The sequence below is a fragment of the Saimiri boliviensis genome, chromosome 17, assembly GCF_048565385.1.
Source record: "Saimiri boliviensis isolate mSaiBol1 chromosome 17, mSaiBol1.pri, whole genome shotgun sequence".
NCBI lineage: Eukaryota > Metazoa > Chordata > Mammalia > Primates > Cebidae > Saimiri > Saimiri boliviensis.
In genome coordinates, this window is record NC_133465.1 from 45,988,905 (window position 1) to 46,010,095 (window position 21,191).

The 21,191-nt window shown below is 57.7% G+C and overlaps 1 protein-coding gene across 4 annotated transcripts in view; it reads left to right on the forward strand.

The window, feature by feature from the left end:
• RARA (retinoic acid receptor alpha) overlaps positions 1 to 18,052 on the forward strand; it is a 47,349-nt gene extending 29,297 nt beyond the window's left edge. For 3 of the 4 annotated variants that reach the window (XM_010330684.3, XM_074388703.1, XM_010330683.3), the window contains 7 exons: positions 8,832 to 8,980; positions 10,304 to 10,445; positions 12,311 to 12,471; positions 12,755 to 12,931; positions 14,721 to 14,925; positions 15,669 to 15,827; positions 16,413 to 18,052. In XM_010330684.3, coding sequence (XP_010328986.1) covers positions 8,832 to 8,980; positions 10,304 to 10,445; positions 12,311 to 12,471; positions 12,755 to 12,931; positions 14,721 to 14,925; positions 15,669 to 15,827; positions 16,413 to 16,630 — 1,211 coding nt within the window. In that variant the 3' untranslated portion in view covers positions 16,631 to 18,052. Of the gene's footprint in view, positions 1 to 2,226; positions 3,393 to 8,831; positions 8,981 to 10,303; positions 10,446 to 12,310; positions 12,472 to 12,754; positions 12,932 to 14,720; positions 14,926 to 15,668; positions 15,828 to 16,412 lie in introns of those variants that run through there. The other variant, XM_003942821.3, reaches the window with a different exon arrangement.
• Positions 18,053 to 21,191: the final 3,139 nt, after the last annotated feature.

Here is a 21,191-nt window from a genome sequence, read left to right on the forward strand (position 1 = left end):
TCCCTACTTAGAATGCCTGTGGGTCCTTATTTATTTTTTAACAACCCTCATCTCTCTACCATGAAGTTGCTTCTCCCCTGTTCCTGCCATGAGCTGTAACCATTTGGGACCTCTTTTCTTGACCATGAAGTCTTTGATGGCAGGGACACAGTCTCAGGTCCCTTAGCATCTTGCAGCTGTGAGCACAGAGCCTAGCTCCATCATTTGAGAGGAAAGATCCCAAGGGCACGGAAGCACTCTGTCCTCTTCCCCGTCGGTCTCATCCACTGTCAAGATTTGCATACCTGCCCCCAGACCCCAGCATTCCATCTGCAACCCTGACTGCCCTTCAGGGCCCCACACCCACCTGCCCAGCAGCCCAGTCGACTTCTCTGCTTTGCAGTCTCAGGCATTTCACTGATGCATAAGCCGTACACAAGCCTCTGCTACCTCTTTTCTCATACCTCCTACCCCGCCCCCTGCCACCCTGATTCTACCTTTAAAATATCTAGTGCAGGCGTCCCCAAACTTTTTACACAGGGGGCCAGTTCACTGTCCCTCAGTTCGTTGGAGGGCCACCACATACTGTGCTCCTCTCACTGACCACCAATGAAAGAGGTGCCCCTTCCTGAAGTGCGGCGGGGGGCCGGATAAATGGCCTCAGGGGGCCGCATGTGCGGGACGCCTGCTCTAGTGAATCCACCTTCCACCTCCCTCTGTCCATCAGCACTTCCAGTTTCCTAGGCTAAGCCACCCTTGTGTGCTGCCTGGACTGCTGCAGTAGCTTTTACCTGGTCTCTCTTGCCCTCCTATAATCCATTCTTCACACAACTGCTGGAAAGATCTTTTTACACTGTAAATCTGATCTTAACCTCTCCTTTGCTTGGAATCTTTCTATGGCTTTTCCTTGCATTTAGGGGAAAATCCAAAAGCCTTATTGAGGCCTGTAAGCCCGCCTGGTCTGTCCTGAGCCCACCTCTCCAGCCTGGTCTTGTTTATCTTTTCCTTTTGAATTTTATGCTCCATCATCCTAGCCTTCTGCCAATTCCTTGAATGAACTCACCAACTTCTGTAACCCCAGGGCCTTTGCACAGGCTTGCTCTTTTACTGGGACTACACTCGTTTACTGGGACTTGTTCTTTTACTGGGACTACACTCCTTTCTCCTCTTTGCCTGATTAACTTATAAACTTTGCCTTACGGTAGGTCTGTTTTGAGTTCTACTCTAATTTAGTTCAACCTAAATTAGGTGCCTATGCTAATTATTCAGAGCATAATACCATTATCTCAGTTTGCAATGGTGTGTGTATATAGTGATTATTTGCTTAATGGCTGTTGCTCCTTAAGGTCTACCAGGGCAGCTTCCCCAGGGTGTCCACGTAGAAGGTCCTCAGAAAAATACCTTGAATTGGCCTGGCTTGGTAAGAACATGGGCTTTGGCAGCAGAAAGTTAAAACCCCTGCTCTACTCTTTATTATTAGTCATGTGACCTTGGACAACCCACATAGTCTTGCTGAGACCTGTTTCTTTATTTGTAAAACTTATCTCTTGAAGTTGCTGTGAGTATAAAATGACAACGTATATAAAGAACCAGGCTTCCAGAAGAATATCCTTGGGTAGCATGTACATCTCCACTCTTCTTTTTAGAGAGTGCGGGTAATAGGATACCCCCTCCTCCGGGGGTATCTCCTCTCTAGGGACCTACCCAAGCTAGGCCTTTATTCCAATGACACGTGCATCCCGAGGGCTTCCAGGATGAAGTAGTCAACGGGAAGGCACCAGCTCCTCCTTTTATCTCTCCAGGGCTGGACAGTGCACCAGGGGCCGATCCGGGTTCCCCAGCTGGGAGACACCCTGGGCGGGGCTTTGCTCACCGGAAGCACGCAGAGCGTGGGGAGGAGAGCCCCCTCTGCTTGTGTTTGTGCTAACAGCACCCGCACTGCCGCGTCGGGTTCCGGCGGCTGGAGTCACACATGATGTCACAGACAATGACACAAACCGGTGTCTCATTCCGACACAACCTCCGAGCTGCACAATGTCACACCCGGGCGCCAACACTTATCCCAGCGCACCCCAGCCCTACGCCTCCTGTGGCCGCTCTCTGAGTCTCCCGGGGCGGTGGCGCGGTCCAGCCGGGCAGGGGGCTGGCGGGCGGGTGATGTCACGGGCAGTGGTGGGTGGGTCACTCGGAGGTGAGGCGCCGCCAGGCGAGTTCAGCGAGAGTTCAGCCGCATTGCATTAGGCAAATGAGGCACGGCCTGGGTGGGGTGTGTGTTAAGGGGAGGACACCGGGACCACCCCCGTCTTCACCGCCCCACCACCACCTCCACCCCGGCTTCACTCGGCTTAGGATTGACCAAACCATGGGGGCGCCTGGGAGCTTGGGAGCCGGAACTGGGACTAGGGAAGACGCCAGCCCCTCTTCCGTCCTAGTCCCCCCGCAACCCCCTCCTCTCCCTGTACTCGGCCGCCCTCTGTACTCTATGTACTCCTCCTTTGATGCTTTTCCTCCTTCCTTCTCCTCTCCTCCCGCTTCCCAGGCTGCCCACGGGCCGCCTTTCCCTCGGTTCCCTGCGTTTCTCCCGCTGCAGCCAGACCCGCCGGGAAGGGGTTAAGGCAGAGGCGGCGCCTGGACGGGGCGGGGCAGAGGAAAGGGGGTGGTACCTGGAGGGGAGGGGGCGCGCCGAGCTGAGGTTGGGGGGCGGCGGCGCGCACCACCGGAGACCGAGCGAGCCGCCGGCTGTCCCTCGCCTGGCAGAGGCGGAACCGCGCGGGGTCCCCACCCCCACCCGGAATCCTCGCCACGGAGAATCCCCGGAGAAGCCCGGGAGCCCCAGCGGGGAGGAGGAAGTACTCATTGACCCCCCCGCCCCGCGCTGATCCCGCCCCCGGCCTGCGGACTTGGGGAGCCGCGGGACTCTGCCTCGGACGCCACGAGACTCTGGACAGGAGCCCCCTCGAGGTGAAGCTGCTGAGTTCCCGGACCCCGCCGGGTTTCCCTAGGAGAACCAAGGGATCCCTCGCTCCCAGCACACACAACTTCACCGCTTCTCACTGGGACTGGCGGAGCCGCCGGCGGACTTAGACGAGGAGACTTCAGGGCAGGGGGCGGCCCCCTGCCCGGGTCACCAGTCAGGGCGAGGGGACGTCTCCTCTCCCCCAGCTGCTCTACTCGGATGGCGCCGCCGGCCGAGTGACGGGGGCGGCGCGCAGGACTTCCCAGCTCGGACCTCCTGCCTTCGAGGGGGAAGATGTACGAGAGTGTGGAAGTGGGGGGTCCCACCCCTAACCCCTTCCTAGTGGTGGATTTTTATAACCAGAACCGGGCCTGTTTGCTCCCGGAGAAGGGGCTTCCCGCCTCGGGTCCTTACTCCACCCCGCTCCGGACTCCGCTTTGGAATGGCTCAAACCACTGTACGTACTGGCCTCTCCCTCTGCTGCTGTAGAGGGTGGGAGTGAGAGGGTGGGAGTGGGCGGTAGGGCTTCCACTGCTCCTCAGGGATGGGGATCTTGTCTCTACCTCTCACTTAATCCATGTTGTCCTTGCTGGACAATTGAACCCGCCCCCCCCGCCCCGCCCCCAGTAACCCTGAGTGCAATTTCTCAGATTAGGGCTGAGGAACTTTGAGGGTTCCTTTTTTCAAGAAACATTCCTTCATCTCTTGTTTCACTTCTTCCAGGAGAAATGAAGCCCAAGCCCCTTGCACCCAGTTTATATCTTCGTGCCTGGAATCCAATAGCTTCACAGCAGGCTGGAGGGTGGGGTAAAGGTCTGCTCCCCTCCCCAGATCCCAATCCTGCCAAAGCTCGAGGGAGAGCCCCTTCCTGTGCAACAGCTGCTGCCCCCAGCCCCTGCTCTTGCGTCATTAGAGTGGGTGTCAGGGGAGCACTCGATGTCTTATTGACAGTGGGGTGTGGCAAAAGGGGGCAACTTCATCAGACACCCGTCTGCCATCCTAACCAACCTTCCATCTTGGCATGGTGCACTGGGTCCATGTGGGGGTTGTCCTGGCCCCAGACACTTGGCTGTCATCTTTGAGGCTTTCATCCCTAGGAGTGGAGGGGAGAGAAGCTGCTCTGGTGGGAAGAATCCCTCTCCCCCTAATCCTAATCCGGCTTGTTCTCTGGGGGATGAGTTTGTTTTTGTGGGTCTGGGGCTACTCTGGAAATGAGGACTGCATCCCTTCCCAGCCCCCTCCTCCCCCCCCCAGTCCTTTTGTTACCCTGAATTCACTTGGGGATAGGGCCAGGCCCTGGGCTGTCCATTCCTAAGAGGGGCACTAATGAGAATCCTAGCATCCTGACAGCCTGATCACCTTTTCTCCTTGTTGACCTCTGCCTGGGTGCAAGCTCCTCTGGGAGGAAGGGCTCTGTGCACACCCAGGAGCTGGGAGCACCAGGGTGTACACCTGGGCATTTTCCTGCCTAGCTGTGAGGCAGTGTACACTGGGTGGGCGGGAGCAGGTGCAAAGGGGTTATTGTTAGATGGCTCAGGTTTCTTCACCTACTGGACTTTGGGCTCTTCCCTGGGGAAAGCTCTTCCCTGGAGGGTCTCCCACCCTCCCAGACCTGCTGCCTCCTTCCTGCCTGCCTGGGAGGAGGGGTGGAGTGGGTCCAGGGGGCCTGGCAGATTGGAGAAGGTTGAAGGGCAAAGGACTTACCCCACCTGAAGCCCCTCTTGCTTCGAGAAGAGAGACCTGAGATGGACAGAGAGCCCACCTCTGCCCTCCCAGAGCCACTTCAGTCCCAGCTTTTCCTATTGTCCCGTCCCCGACCTTTGCCTCTGGGGCTGAATCTGCTGTGTGGCTGTAGACAGCAGAGGGAGGATATCCACCGTTGACTTTGGAAGGAGAGAGAGGGAGAGGGTGACTTTAGGACCTTTTTTCTCATTCTCCAAGTGCTGGAGCAAGGCCCCTCTCCCCTAGTGGGATAGTTGGGGCAGGGACTGCCAGAGTCACCCCTTCCACTGCCTTGGCCACCTTCTCCAGAGGCTGGAGAGAAGCTGGGATCTGAGACTTTGGACTCCAGCCCCTGTCTCTTCTTAGCCCATGGGGACAGCTTAGCTCTTCCTGGCCCAGAACTGGAGGGGGCGGACGATCACGGCGTGTAGGACAGGCAGTGTATTGGTAAGCCCTGCTTCCCCTAAACCACTGGACATGGCAAAGTGGAGACCTGTCCCCACACCCGTTCTGGGGTGGGGTAGACCTAGAGTTCCCGTAGTCTAAGCGTGGGTGTTCGTTTAAGTCAGTGAGGTCTCAGTGGACTCAGGTCCTGAGGCTGCAAGGTTGGGAGTGATGGGGGGTAGGGGGGAGGGCACTGGAGACTTGCCCTGAGGCACAGGAAGGACCTGGAGTCTGAGGGTGGCGACGAGACTCCATCTAGAATATGTGGGGCCAATGCCACCGCCTTGGAAGGGACCCCTTGGTGTCTGTGGAAGTCCTCTGGTGACTGAAGCCGCCTCCAGCCCCCTCTTGGGGAATTCACTGTCCACTTAACTTCCACTGAAGGTGGGAAGAGCAGGTTGGCTGTCGGAGAAGGCAGCCTCCTGGGTCCTGCAGGGCCCTAGGGACCTTGCCTCTCTCCCCAGATCCCCCATTTCGGTGCATTAGAGGACAAGGGGGGTGCACAGGATGTGGCTCCCCATCTGTCCCCCACCAATCTCAACCACTCACACCTCCGCCCGCTCCCAGACGTCCAAGAATGTGAAGCACGTGGATGCCCGTAGTAGGGGGAGGGGGAGATGCTTATCGGGCGGCCGCTGGTCGAGGGGCCTTCTTCCGCTGCTGCTGCTGCTGCTGCACTACACCCAGAGCTCCCCCCCACCCCCACCCCCGCCTCTTCCCGGGAGGAGGAAGGGCGGTACAGAGGGCCCTGCGCCCCCTCCCCAACCGTCCCCAGGGGCTGCGAGGGGAGCTGCGGAGGAGCGGGCGCCAGCTGGATTGGGAGGGGAGCCGCTGGCCGGGGGCCCGGCTGATTTCCTGCTGATCTCCTCCAGGAAACCGGCCCCTTGTGCGAGCCTGCGAACGGCTCGGGGGCGTGGGGAACCCGGAGTGGAGCTCTCTGCGCCACCCGCCCTACCAGGATGGGGGAGCGAGGGAGGGGCACTCTGGCAGCGTTGGCGGGAGGGGACGCCTGGCTTCCTGGGTCAGTTCCAGTCCTCTGCTGGGCGCTGGAACTTTGAGCTGAGAAGGTGTGGTCCTTCTCCAGCCTGAGTTCTAATGCAGGAAGAGAAGAGATTGGTGGGCCGGGCCTCTGGAGAGGGAGGTTAGCAGGAAGGGGCTAGGCCCGAGCCAGTCCCTCCCCCGTTGGTGTCCCTCCCCTCTCCACCTGTGTGTGCAGGGAGTTATGGCTGTGTCCTAACTCCGGCAGAGGCTGTGAGGATCCCGGAGTTCCCCACACCTCCGCCTTGGTGCCTGTACCTCACCTCCTTGGGCTGCTGGCTGGAGGCCTGGGGAGGTGGGACCTCGAGCTCTGGGTTCAAAGGGTAGAGCAGGGAAACCTCAGAGCTGGGTTACCTGGGTGACAGGTGGGGATGGGCTAGAGATAGGGGCAGGCTGTGTGACAGCCTTCAAGGCAGCCAAGTTGCCACTGGGTGGGCTCAAAGGAGGCCTCGCCCAGCCCAAACTGTAGCCCTCGCCTCCGGTCATCTCTGCCATTCTGCCAAAAAATGATTTTAAAAAGCACATGCTTTCAGTTCTGTAAACACTCTGTTGGACTTTGCTTAAGCTTCATGTGTTTATGGGACTGTGCCCTCTAGTCTGTCCCAGGCCTCAGAGCCGTTCAGCCCTCATCCTGGTGTCCTCTGTGGCTCCCCATGCCCCAGCTCCCCTCCTGCCACCTCACTCTACCTCACAGCTCCCTCAGTCTTTTCTCCCTCTGCAGTCTCATTCATTTCAGAGGTGGGGCCTGGGGAAAGGGGGGGGGGCATCGCAAATGGTGGCTTAGGAGGGGTGGGGAGATCAGTGCCTTCTTCCTCTGCTTGTTGGAATGTTGACCAAGATTCTAGGCCATGGTTCCCCACAACCCTCCACATACCCCCTTGCCCTTGACACTCCACCCCCCACCAACCAGTCTGGATTGTCTATTGTTACTGCATTTACGTCTTGGAAAAAGTTAGCACAACAAAGGGCTCCTTTGTCGCTCACCCCCTCTGCCTCCTGGCCTCACCCAGGCCCCCCAACCCTGCCCCCCCAGCAGCTGTTCTCAGGGCTCTCAGCCTGTCTGATTTGCTTGTCTGGCCTGGGGAGAATGAAGTGGGAGAAAACCAGGCCAGGGCAGTTGGTGTTGGGATGAGGAGCAGACGGCGGAGGGAGGTCAGGAGAGAGTCTGCGGAGCTGGGGGGGTTGTGGGCATCAACTGTGGCTTTGCTGCAGGCTGCCCTCGGGGCAGGGAAGGGGATGTGGGACTATAGCAGTGCCGGTCTGCCAGGCGGGCCAGGGAAGTGGTACCCAGGCACTACTAAGAGCCAGGAAAGCCCTGCCAAGGTTGTTGGCATAGTTCCCTGTCCTCAGCCACCTAGGAGCCCCCATTGTGTCTACAGGTAAGTGGGGAGGGTGGTAACACATAGTCCGCTCCCGGTGTTCCCATGCTTCCTTCCTCTATGCCCCAACTTTAGGGTCATGTGATTTGGGGCCATATTACTCATGTCTTTAAGGTGCTTGGGCCAGGAGCTGCAGGCACCTTTAAACGCCAGCCAGAATCTCATGTGTTGTAGTTTGGGGTAGGGCTAGGTAGGATTATGAGATATGGGAGGAGGCAGGGATCTGTCTACTCAGGGAGGCATCCTCACCCATCCTTGGCCCTGGACATGTTGACTTGAACGTGGTAAAGGCCTATGATGCTGGGTGGCCCCTTGGGAATCTGGGATTGCCTTGGTCATGGTTCTTAGCTTGCACCCAACACCCTTAGCTGCCCAGGCTTTAGACACAGACAGCCCCTACCCAACCCAGCCCTGTTCTGCCTCCATTGATGGGCATGGTGCCAGGCAGTGGGGAGGTTTTGGCCAGTGAGGGCTGCCTATGCTGTCAGGGTCACCCCTCCTGGCTGCCCTCTTGGAGCTGAATAACCCAAGGGGAGGGGTAGTAACCCGGACATAGTATTGAGGCCAGACAGACAGAGCATTGATGGGAACAGACCCCTTTTGTCATGCCATCTCTCCCTACATGAGGGGTACCCAGAATGATGGGCTTCTGGGGCCCCGAGGCCTCTTCTCCCTGTATTTAGGGTGTCTCCTGCCTATCTCAGGGGGACCCCTCCTGCTCTGCCCAGCATTTGCGACTCTTCTTTGCACCCCCTGCCTTGGGTCCCTGGCCCTGGGATTGTTTGGGTGGAGGAGGGCCTATGGCTGCTGGCAGAATGGGGTGGAAGGGGGAGCGGAAGCAGAGGGAGCAGGGGAGTGGCTGGCTTTGAATATCCTGTTGACCCCCGTTTCCTCTGCCCCCAGCTTGTGCCCTCTTCCCTCCCTCTTCAAGCCTTAACTCCTTCCAAACTAGGAGGAGAATGGGTCCAGGCCGCCCAAGGGCAGGAGCTTTAGGGTCAGGCTGACCTCCCCTACTCCCCAAGCACAGTCACGGCACACATGCAAATCTGATGGTTTATCATCGTATCTTTGTGTTTTTGAAGGTGGGGGTCCTAGGAGTCCGTAGGAGTGATGGGGCGCTGGAGGCCTCATTGGCAGCCTCCTTCCCTGAGTCTGGCTGGGGACTCCCAGTTTTCCTAAGACTTGAATCCTGCCAGCAGTGGTGAGGCTGGGAGAGGCTCGTAGGAGAGACCAGCTCTTGGCGGAAGGGTGGGGCTCAGTACTAAGGATGGCGACCTAGGTCTCTAACTGCCCCTCCCCTCTTCTTTCTCCAGCCATTGAGACCCAGAGCAGCAGTTCTGAAGAGATAGTGCCCAGCCCTCCCTCACCGCCCCCTCTACCCCGAATCTACAAGCCTTGCTTTGTCTGTCAGGACAAGTCCTCAGGCTACCACTATGGGGTCAGCGCCTGTGAGGGCTGCAAGGTGAGTCGAAGGGGTCATTGGGAAGGACAGCTTGATTAGGTAAATGGGATGTCCCCATCCCATTTCTGTGTCCTGGGAGTGTGCAGTTGGGATGGGGGGGGGATGTCCCTGAAGCTGCTGCTCTTGTTTCTCTGTGGAAGGTGACAACAAGCAGGATACCTGCTGCAGGACCTCCTCTATAAATGTAAAGGGCTCCCTCAAACCAGGGTCCCCTCCTGCCTCGGCTCCTTTCCCTGTCCCCATCCTCCAGCTGGCAGGGCATACGCCTGCTCTGCCACCGCTGCCCAGGTTGCCATGGTGAGCTGGCTGCCGACTGGCTCTTGGCTGGGGACCCAGGAGTCCTCCCCCGGCGGCCCTGCCTGAACCTCACTATGGCAGCCTGGCAGGAGGCAGTTAGGAGCAGGCACCCTGCCTTGGCTTCCCCTGCAGGTGCCCAGGCTGTGGGCTCCCCAGTGTCTGGCTGAATTTCCCCACCCTCATGTTGGGTGCCAGTGTGCAGATGTAGCCGTTTCTTCTCAGCAGCTCTTCGCCAGGCCTGAGCCTTTCCCCAGGGCCTGAGCCTCTGTGTGGGCTTCTCCCTCCAGAGATTGGGGCTCAGAGGCTTACAGCTTTGGGCCTTGTGGCTCTGGGCTGCCCTTCAGCCTGGAATAGCTATCCCCAGGTGTGAGACGGAGGTCAAGGGCAAAGCGCGAGGCTTCGGGCTGTGTTTCTTCTTCTGTCTGGTTGTGCCTGGTCTGTTTTTCATCTGTCCATCCGACTCTCTAGTCAGCCTGTATGTGGAGCCCCTGGCCAGCCTGGGTCGGTGTCTGCGCTGGTTGGTGCACGCCTGTCTCGTTGGTGAACCTGCGTCTTTCTGCCTTGCTTCTGAGTGCACGTGCGTGTGTTCGCCTCCATTCCTCTGGCCAGCCCCTGTGTCTGCCTCCTGGCCTCTTCCTGCTTGTCTGCTCTTCCTGTGTTCTGAGTTCATGGGTGTGGGTTCCAAGTCCCTGGCTGTTTGCAAGGCAGCCCCGTGTATTCCTATTTCTGACTCATCAGCAGCCCTGAGGTCCTTTCCCTGGAACGGGGGAGGAGTCAGGTGTGTACTGGGAGTTGGGGGAAGACTCCTGCCCATCCTGCAGTGTTGAGGCAGGTACTGGGATTCTCCTGAGGAGGATCCTTTTAGGTGAATCGTCCTCCCCACCTTTTCTGGCTTGCCCAGGTAGGCGATGGGCGAAGGCTTGGGGCAGCAGCTGGCCTGGCCCTCTTCCCCTAGACTGAGACTGTAGCCGGACACTGCTCCCACCGTGGGTGTGGACAACCTGACTCCCTTCCCTCCATACCTAGGGCTTCTTCCGCCGCAGCATCCAGAAGAACATGGTGTACACGTGTCACCGGGACAAGAACTGCATCATCAACAAGGTGACCCGGAACCGCTGCCAGTACTGCCGGCTGCAGAAGTGCTTCGAAGTGGGCATGTCCAAGGAGTGTGAGTGCCATGGGGCAGGGGCCTCAGGTGCTCCTAAAGACCAAGGAGCCGGGCTCTGTGGATGTGTGTGCACACGCATGAACACGCATGCCGCGGCGCGCAGGCTCACGGTTGAGGGTGGTTTGTGTGTAGCTGCAAGGACCTGTTTGCAAGTCTGCCTGGCTGTGTGTCCAGGTGCAGGTCTGTGCTCCAGGAGTGTGTATGTGTAACTGTTCCTGTTTCTGCACGTCTGGCTGTGTGTGCTTGCTCCAGGGCGGCTTTCTTCCAGGCCTCGCTTGGCCTTGGGGTGGGGCTCAGCGGCATAGTCAGACCCTCCTGATTGTGAGTCTTAGGGGAGGGGCTTGAATTCTGAGGGGTGCTGGGCTGGATTTACGTGTGTATGGGGGAGTGGAGGGGCTGGCACAAGGATCCAAAGCCATTGTCTACTTAAGCCTGGGATCCAGACTTAGAAGAAAGAATTGGGACTTCTTAGATCCCAGAGGAAATGGGGTTTCCACTTTGGGCTCAGCTGAGGCCTGATGGATGGAGGGAGGGAGGGAGGGAAAGGTTGGACAGGGAGACCCTCTTGTGTTGAATCATGGGTGTTGCCGTGGTGACCGGTGATTGATGATGTCAGAGATAAATGACGCTGACAGACGCCTCCTTGTCTGCGTGGCCGTTGCCATGGAGCCTGAGCCTTGGGGGATGGGATGGGGGAGGGGGCTGCAGGACCCCCTAGCCCTTTGTGGGGAGGGGGCACGGGAGAGATGGTTTTGACTGTTGCACGAAGAGCCCCAGACAAGAGTGGAGGGGACTGGAGGATCCTGCCACAGGAGTCTGGGGGTGCCTTGTCCTGAGACCAGGAAGTGGTGGGTGCCCGCTGTAAGAGTGGGTGACAACTCAGACCCACAAGCCTGGAACCCTTCATTGAAAGGCTGTCACCTCCTCCTTCCTCTGGGTTTGTGCCACCTTCTGCTCTTTCCATGGCAGAAGGACCAGGGTGGGGACCCCCTCTCCCTCCCACCACCAACTCCCCCTCTCCCTCCCACCACCAGCTCCCCCTCTCCCGGCTGCTCTGTGCCCCGGAGCTGAGCAGCTGCCATTTCAATAGAATTAAAGCTTCCGAATGATAAACGTCTTGTCACAGCTGCAATTTTCTCTTCCCAAATTATCCCCCTACTCTCCCTCTCCCTCTCCCTTCTCTCCCCTGCACTTTATTGAATTTGCAGAATCGACATGAGTGATCTCCAAATTATGCCAGCTACCCCCTCCTCACTACCCCCTCCCTGAGCCCCTCCCCCACCCTCCCTTCCTCCCGCGTCAGCAGCCGCCACCACTGGCCCTGTGAGTGATCGTGTGTCTGGGATAATCGGCTGGTAACGACCCCATCGCTTCTTTAAAGCCGAGTGGTGTGTGCGGCTCAGCGCCCCTGGTGATTTGTCAGCTCCCCAGCTAATGGGCCGAGAGATTCTCCCTGCCAGGCCCCTCACTCTCAGGCTGGGGAGCCCTACTCCCCGCCTACCCCAGGAGCTGCTTAGAGCCAGTCCCAAGGGACCCCCAGGGAGACTGCAGCTGGGAGGGCTGGTCGAGTGGAGGTGGGAGAAGGACCTTTGCGTGGGGGACAGCACACAGCCAGCTTCGGGGTGTGTGTGCAGGGCCACAGCGGTGCTCATGGGGCTCCTGGGCAGAACTTGATGTGTGGGTTGGGTGGGCATGGAGGGCCGGAGTGCGTGGCGATGTCTTGCCTGCTTGTGCACGCGTGCTGTGTGCGCATGCTTAAAGCCGGGGGTGACCTCCTCAGCAGCTGGTAGCTCTCTGTCAGGCTGGGGGTGGACGAGGCCCTGAGCAGCCTGCAGCTGCCCTCTAACCCCCTCTGCCTTCCACAGCTGTGAGAAACGACCGAAACAAGAAGAAGAAGGAGGTGCCCAAGCCCGAGTGCTCTGAGAGCTACACGCTGACACCGGAGGTGGGGGAGCTCATTGAGAAGGTGCGCAAAGCGCACCAGGAAACCTTCCCTGCCCTCTGCCAGCTGGGCAAATACACTACGGTATGGCTTTCCCCCGGCCTGCAGGATGGGAGGTGCCCAGGGCCACAGGGCCAGGACAGGCCCCTCTCGGGTACCCCTTCTTGTGCCAGGCATTTCCTCTTCCCCTCTGGCTGGTTTGCTGCGTCCTTCCCTTCCCCTCTCTTCTCCCTCCCCCGCTGCCTCTTCCCCAAGGAGCGCTCAGGAAGTGAAGGCCAGGTAGAGGGCAGGCCTGTGGGGGCTGGCAGAGCCAGGCTGAGGAGGGGTGCCATGGAGAAGAAGGCCCTCACTCTCCCTCCTCCCCCAGAACAACAGCTCAGAACAGCGTGTCTCTCTGGACATTGACCTCTGGGACAAGTTCAGTGAACTCTCTACCAAGTGCATCATTAAGACTGTGGAGTTCGCCAAGCAGCTGCCAGGCTTCACCACCCTCACGATCGCCGACCAGATCACCCTCCTCAAGGCTGCCTGCCTGGACATCCTGGTGAGGGTCTGCACCCTGCCCCCCAGGACTGCCCCTGTACCCTGGGTGGATGTCCTTCCAGCCAGACAGCCACCCTCCTAAATGTCTGTCTGCAATCACCTGTCCAAATGCCCGCCACCCAAATGTCCGCCCTTCCTCTCCCCATGTCCGCATGTCCACGTGTCTCCCTGTCCACTCAGCCACCCAGCAACCAGATGTGCAGGAGCTCAGCTGTTCACCATACACACATCCAGCCACCCATCCATCCAGCGGTTTAGGTGGCAATAAAGATTCACCTAGGGGCCAGGTGCAGTGGCTCGTACATGTAATCCCAGCACTTTGGGAGACTGAGGCAGGAGGATCGCTTGAGGCTGGAAGTTCAAGACCAGCCTGGGCAACCTTGTGAGACCTGTTTCTGCCAAAAGTTAAAAAGATTCACCTAGGACCCTCTGGCCAATGGTTGAGCTGGGTGTCGAGAACCCAGCGGTGAATGCACCACCATCCCCTCTTGAACACCTTCCATATGAGGCAACAGATAAGTCAACAGAGGTTGCAAAACCGTGATCAATGCTACCTGGAGATGGGGGGAGGGCTCATGACTGCTTGGGCCTGAAGGATGATGTCTCAGAGGAGGTGACATCTAGGGTGTGTAGAAGGGGCAGGTGAGAGGGTAGCCCTAACTTAGGAGCAGGAAGTGAAAGTCTTGTTGCTATAAGGCCATGCTGAGCTCAGAAGACTGCCTGGTACTTGGTAAGCCCAAGGGTGGCAGTGGCTTGGGCTGGGGGTCCGATGCAGGGGGTGGGGGCCGGAAGAGGCAGTGGGAACTGCAGCGTCCTCCCTGCTGTCCCTGACAAGGACTCAGTACACCTGTTCCCTCTTGGCCTACTCCAGGGTTGGGGACCTGCGATTTGTTGAGGGTGTCATTTCTTTTTTTTTTTTTTTTTTTTGAGACAGAGTTTCGCTCGTGTCACTTAGGCTGGAGTGCAATGGTGCGATCTCAGCTCACTGCAACCTGCAACCTCCCCCTCTCGGGTTCAAGCGATTCACCTGCCTCAGCCTCCTGAGTAGCTGGGATTATAGGTGCCCACCACCATGCCTGGCTAATTTTTTGTAAATTTTTTGTAGAGATGGGGTTTCACCATGGTGGCTAGGCTGGTCTTGAACTCCTGACCTCAGGTGATCCACCTGCCTCGGCCTCCAAAATGCTGGAATTACAGGTGTGAGCCATGTCGCCTGGCAGACTTGTCATTTCCTTGTGGACACCTCTGAATGTTGAGGAAGGTGATGGGTGGGAGGTATAAGTGTTCTGCCTGCAGGGGCTCCCATCCGCACACCCCAGATGCAGGAGGCATGGTCTGGGTTCGTGCAGCATGGTTCAAGCCCATACACATTTACTGAGTGCTTGCTGTGTGCCCCATCCTGAGAGCTGTAGGCAGCAGCCCAGTGCTCCTTAGCTCTTGGAAATTCTAGGTCCACTCTAAATTCTCTCTGTAGAGGCAGGATGCCTAGACCTGCACCGTTCAGTACAGTAGCTGCTTGCCTCATGTGACTATTTAAATTTAAATTAATTAAAGTTAAACTCAATTCAATTCCTCAATTGCATTAGCCACATTTCAAGTACTCAGTAGTCGCATGTGGCTGGTGGCTGAGGTATTGGATGGTGCAGACATAGAACCTTTCCATCATTGTAGAAAATTCTGTCAGACAGCATTGCTTTGGCCGCTGCCAGGTGGTCCTCCGGGAGTGCTGGTGCCGAGTGCTCCAAGTGGGTGGGGCTCAGTCCCTGAACCCGTGCATCCTCTGCACCCAGATCCTGCGGATCTGCACGCGGTACACGCCCGAGCAGGACACCATGACCTTCTCGGACGGGCTGACCCTGAACCGGACCCAGATGCACAACGCTGGCTTCGGTCCCCTCACCGACCTGGTCTTTGCCTTCGCCAACCAGCTGCTGCCCCTGGAGATGGATGATGCGGAGACAGGGCTGCTCAGCGCCATCTGCCTCATCTGTGGAGGTGGGCAAGGGGCTGGGTCTGGGGACTGAGCTGGGACGAGAGTGCAGCCCTGGGAGACTCTTCCAGGGGACTCTTTCAGGCCGCCTTTGTCAGGCCCCTCTAGAGGGCAGGGTCTGGTCTACAGCTACACAGCAAGGGGGCCGTGCGGGGCCTGGACTCCTGTTCCCGTTTTCTGGGCAACACTCTTAGGGAAGTTAAGAGTTAGGGTTTGAGGGTCGAACCTCCCAGGGTCACCTCCTGGCCGGTGCGTGACCTTGAGCAGGTTGCTGAACTTCTCTGAGCTTCCGTTTCTGTACAATGGGGACAGCAACGGTCTTTGGCTCATGAGGTTAATGGGAGGATTACGGTGGTAACAGAGACTGTGCAGGCGCCCAGAGCAAGCCCCAGTGTATGTTTGTTGCTGATTTATTACTGTGATTTCTGCCATTTCATCTGGTTTCCAGAATAACACGTGGGAGTGGGAGTCAACCTGGGAACCCTCCCGGTTTGAGGATGGCACTACCCATTTGGGGTCCCATCCCACGAACTGGGATCGTAGGGAAGGCTTTGGGCACCCCCCACCCTCAGCCCCCTTTTAAGGGCCTCTGTCCCCAGCGGTAGTGGGGACCCCATTCCCTGCCCTGTGTGGGGAGGCGCCCGAGAGCTGCCCTCCTCTGTGGCCTGGGCAGGCACGCCCCCAGGTGGCCGAGGCTGGGGGTGCAGCTGTGTTCCCAGCTGCTCACTGGGTGGCTCTGCTTCCTCAGACCGCCAGGACCTGGAGCAGCCAGACCGGGTGGACATGCTGCAGGAGCCGCTGCTGGAGGCGCTGAAGGTCTACGTGCGGAAGCGGAGGCCCAGCCGCCCCCACATGTTCCCCAAGATGCTGATGAAGATCACCGACCTGCGAAGCATCAGCGCCAAGGGTGAGGCTCCCAGACCTGGAGGGGTGCTGGCCCCTGACACTTGGCCCAGGCCCTCACATCCAAGCCAGCAGCCTTCGTCTTTGTGGAGGACGATGAGACACCTGCCCCATCTGTGTCTAGGCTGAGGCCCCCCAGTGACTGCATCGTGCCCAGGTGGCCTGCCTGTGTCACCTTTGTGTGGTAGTTCAGGTCATGGCTCTGGAACCAGACACGTGGGTGTGTGTCCTTGTGCGGGTCACTTAACTGCTCTGAGCCCGCAGTTTCCCTTCTGAGGGGTGGGGATAACATTAGTGTTTACAGAGGAGTCAGGATAATCCCTAACACACAGAATAGAGGGAGGAGGGGCTCGGTGTCAAGCCCAGCCTGGCAGTCTGGCCCTAGAGCCAGAGTTCAGGACCCTTTACCCCATTGCCACCAGCCTGTGGACTTGGGGACTTAGGAGAGCTGGCTCATGTCAAAGAACTGCATTCCAAGAAAGATGCTAATATCAGTAGGATTGATCTTCTCACCTCGAGCCGGGCTTGCTGGGGCTGGGGTGGCAGGGCTGGCCCACCACGCTGACCTCTGTCCCCTCCTTTCCTGCAGGGGCCGAGCGGGTGATCACACTGAAGATGGAGATCCCGGGTTCCATGCCGCCTCTCATCCAGGAAATGCTAGAGAACTCAGAGGGCCTGGACACCCTGAGTGGACAGCCGGGGGGTGGGGGGCGGGACGGGGGTGGCCTGGCTCCCCCACCAGGCAGCTGTAGCCCCAGCCTCAGCCCCAGCTCCAACAGAAGCAGCCCGGCCACCCACTCCCCGTGACTGCCCATGCCACATGGACACAGCCCTCACCCTCCGCCCTGGCTTTTCTCTGCCTTTCTACCGACCATGTGACCCCTGCCAGCCCTGTCCCCACCTGTCCTCATGGGCAGTACTGGGGACCTTCCCTAGGGGACGGGGAGGGAGGAGGCAGCGACTCCTTGGACAGAGGCCTGGGCCCTCGATGGACTGCCTGCTCCCACAGCCTGGGCTGACGTCAGAGGCCGAGGCTGGGGCCGGGAACTGAGTGAGGCCCCTGGTCCTGGGCCTCAGGATGGTTCCTGGGGGGCCTCGTGTTCATCAAGACACCCCTCTGCCCAGCTCACCACATCTTCATCACCAGCAAATGCCAGGACTTGGGTCCCCCATCCTCAGAACTCACAAGCCATTGCTCCCCAGCTGGGGAACCTCAACCTCCCCCCTGCCTTGGTTGGTGACAGAGGGGGTGGGCCAGGGGCCGGGGGTTCCCCCTGTACATACCCTGCTGTACCAACCCCAGGTATTAATTCTCGCTGGTTTTGTTTTTAATTTTTTTTGTTTTGATTTTTTTTTAATAAGAATTTTCATTTTAAGCACATTTATACTGAAGGAATTTGTGCTGTGTATTGGGGGGAGCTGGATCCAGAGCTGGAGTGGGTGGGTCCTGGGGGAGGGAGTGGCTCAGAAGGGGCCCCCACTCTCCTTTCATGTCCCTGTGCCCCCCAGTTCTCCTCAGCCTTTTCCTCCTCGGTTTTCTCTTTAAAACTGTGAAGTACTAACTTTCCAAGGCCTGCCTTCCCCTCCCTTGCGCTGGAGAAGCCACCAGCCCCCATTCTCTGTCAGCCTGACCACTGGGTGTGGATGGTGGGGACAGCCCCGGAAGGATAGGCTCCTGGCCTTGGCATCTCCCTGTACATGAGGCGTGGAGTAGGGGCAGAGCAGGGGACCCAGTGGAGTTTTCCCAGACCTGGCTCTACCGAGAGCTGCCTCCCATCAGGGCCCACATCATCCAAGCTCCCCAGCCCCCACTGTGAAGGGGCTGGCCAGGGGCCTGAGCTGCCCCCACCCCCAGCCTCAGCCACCAGCACCCCCACAGGGCCCCCAGACACACATCCACACACGCGTGCACACACAACACACACACACACACACACACACTATGGACAGTAGATGGGCCGACACACACTTGGCCTGAATTCCTCTATTTCCCTGGCCTGCCCCCCCTCCTCCACTTGTCCCACTCCTGTGCCCCCTCCTTGCCCCGCAGGACGGGCCTACAGGGGGTCTCCCCTCACCCCTGCACCCTTGGCTGGGGGAGCCAGCTCTGCGCTGACCTCCTCCACCCGGGGTTTGGGACCCCTTCCCCTGGAGCCCGCGGGTGCACCTGTTACTGTTGGGCTTTCCACTGAGATCTACTGGATAAAGAATAAAGTTCTATTTATTCTACACACGCCTCCAGCCTCGCTGCCTCCACCCGCTCCTCTTGGCGTCTGGGCTGGGGGCTTGGAATGGGTTTCTTCGTGCTCTGGGCCTGTGATGGTCAGGATGAGCACTGGGGCTGGGAGGCTGGCCAGGGCACCCCTCCAGGCTGCCTTCTGAGGCTCACCTTGTGCCGGGGTCTTTGGAGACGTTGAGGAGACAGGCCTGCCCCTTGGGAAGGCCTCAGTCTGGGGATCCACACTGCCCATGTCACGGAGCCCCAGTCTGGGAGTTGGAGGGGAGAGGAGGAAAGCTGCCCCACCTTCAGGGAACCCCTAGTCTGAGGGAGGAAGCCGGACCCCACCCCTAGACATTTCTGGTCCTTAGGAAGCCAGAGGCTGGGTCCGGACTTGACCATCACAGCAGAAGTGACAGATGGCACAGGGGCTGCGGTCAGGGGTTCGCAGAAACCTAAAAAGAGGCCGGGCACGGTGGCTCACGCCTGTAATCCCAGCACTTTGAGAGACCGAGGTAGGCAGATCACTTGAGGTCAGGAGTTCGAGACCAGCTTGACCAACATGTTGAAACCCCCGTCTCTACTAAAAATGCAGGAAAATTAGCCGGGTGTGGTGGCGGGCACCTGTAATCTCAGCTACTCCGGAGGCTGAGGCAGGAGAATCCTTTGAACCTGGGAGGCAGAGGTTGCAGAGAGCCGAGATCGCGCCACTGCACTCCAGCCTGGGCGACAGAGCAGGACTCAGCCTCAAAACAAACAAACAAACAAGAAAGAAACCTAACAGAAACAGAGGATTGGGATGGAAGTTTAGGGGCCCAGCCCTCTGCCTCCAGAAGGGGTAAGGCTAATTCGGCTAGGGGCCGCCTGCCATTTCTACTTTTGCCACCAGATGGCGGGCAGCACCTTGCTTGACTCACAGGCTGCCCCAGGCCGGAGGCAACCATTGGCACCGACGCGCTTTTCCTCCTGTAAATATTTTCTAACATCTTTACGAGTCTGAAATGAAATGTGACATACCGTACCTGCACACGTGATTTCACAAATCAATATGCTGTCACAACCATATCATAAAGGCTAAATTGAGGGGCAATGCTATGTGTTTCAGTACATTAATGCCTCTATTTTAAATGAATACATTTGGATTTAAAAGAAGGTTGAAAGCCATTCTGTACAAGTAGCCCAGGAAAATAAAAGAGAATGAAAATCGGCATGTTTGATCTGTAATAAAACTATGCAGAAAAGGCCCAAACAAAACCCTTAGTGTTTTACATGTAAAACAGGTTGTGGGCCTGGGTTTCTCACTTATGCCAATGTCCCGGTGGGACATTCTTTTGTTTGTTTGTTTGTTTGTTTGTTTTTTTGAGACGGAGTTTCGCTCTTGTTACCCAGGCTGGAGTGCAATGGCGCGATCTCGGCTCACCGCAACCTCCGCCTCCTGGGTTCAGGCAATTCTCCTGCCTCAGCCTCCTGAGTAGCTGGGATTACAGGCACGCACCACCATGCCCAGCTAATTTTTTTTTTTTGTATTTTTAGTAGAGACGGGGTTTCACCATGTTGACCAGGTTGGTCTTGATCTCTTGACCTCGTGATCCACCCGCCTCAGCCTCCCAAAGTGCTGGGATTACAGGCTTGAGCCACCGCGCCCGGCTCCCGGTGGGACATTCTAAAGTTGTGCCTAAGGCCAGGTGTAGTGGCTCACACCTGTAATCCCAGCACTTTGAGGCAGAGGCTGGTGGACCGCTTGAGTCCAGGAGTTCAAGACCAGCCTGGGCAACACGGTGAAACCTTATCTCTACAAAAATAAAAAATAAAAAATTAGCCTAGCCTGGTGGCATGTGTCTGTGGTCCCAGCTACTTGAGGGGCTGGGATGGGAGAGTTGCTGGAGCCCTGGAGGTTGAGGCTGCAGTGAGCCATGATCATGCCACTGCACTCTAGTCTGGGCAACAGAGGGATACCCTGTGCCAACAAACGAAAATAAAATTGTGCCTGGCAGGTTTTTATTTTGAGAGGATATCTTGATATCTGTAGCCCTTGCCCACTAAATGCCAACAGGGTCCCCCATGATTGTGAAAACAAAGCAGTGGCCCCTACATTTACAAACTGCTCCTTCGGGTAGTGCCTTTGCTGTTGGGAACCTGTGGGCTTGAGATTGTCCTCAGCGGTCGACAGTTCACTGTTGCTGAGCTGCTCAGCTTCGGCACCACTGTGAAGGTCTGACTAGGTTGTGGGGGCTGTCCTGTCCACTGTGGGACGCTCAGGAACATCTCCCACCTTCTGCCATGAAATCCTAGTGGTGCTTCTGCCCCACCCCAGTTGTAACACCCAAATGTGACTCCAGACATTGCCAAATGTCCCCTGAGGGGCAAAATCACCCCCAGCTGAGATCCACTGCTATGGAGTGTGGTCCTTCAGGGCTGACCTGCTTTGCATTGAGCCAGGGCCCATCCTCCACAGAGAGACTGAGCTGGAAGGTGATCGGGATGACACCTACGCAGGGCTGCAACAGGCTTGACAGGCCTACGGGAGTGCAGGGCGGAGGCACTGAACCAGGCCTGGGGCAGGGCTCAGAAGCCTTCCTGGAAGAGGTTGTCCCTTCCAGCTAAATTTTTTTTTTTTTTTTGAGATGGCATCTTGCCCTGTCACCCAGACTGGAGTGCAAATGGCATCATCTCAGCTCACTACAACCTCTGTCTCCCAGGTTCAAGTGATTTTCCTGCCTCAGCCTCCCAAGTAGCTGGAGTTACAGGGTGAGCTACCATGCCTGGCTAATTTTTTGTATAGTAGAGATGGGGTTTCACCATGTTGGCCAGGCTGGTCTCAAACTCCTGACCTCATGATCCACCCAGCTCGGCCTCACAAAGTGTTGGAATTACAGGCGTGAGCCATGGCACCCAGGCAGCTAAAACTCTTTTAAATTAAATTAAATTTTATTTATTTTAAGTAATTTTATTTATTTTGGGACGGAGTCTTGCTCTCTTGCCCAGGCTGGAGTGCAGTGGCATGATCTCGGGTCACTGCAACCTCTGCCTTCCTAGTTCAAGCGATTCTCCTGCCTCAGCCTCCCGAGTAGCTGGGACTACAGGCGAGCACTGTAATACCTGGCTAATTTTTGTGTTTTTAGTAGAGACGGGGTTTTGCCATGTTGGCCA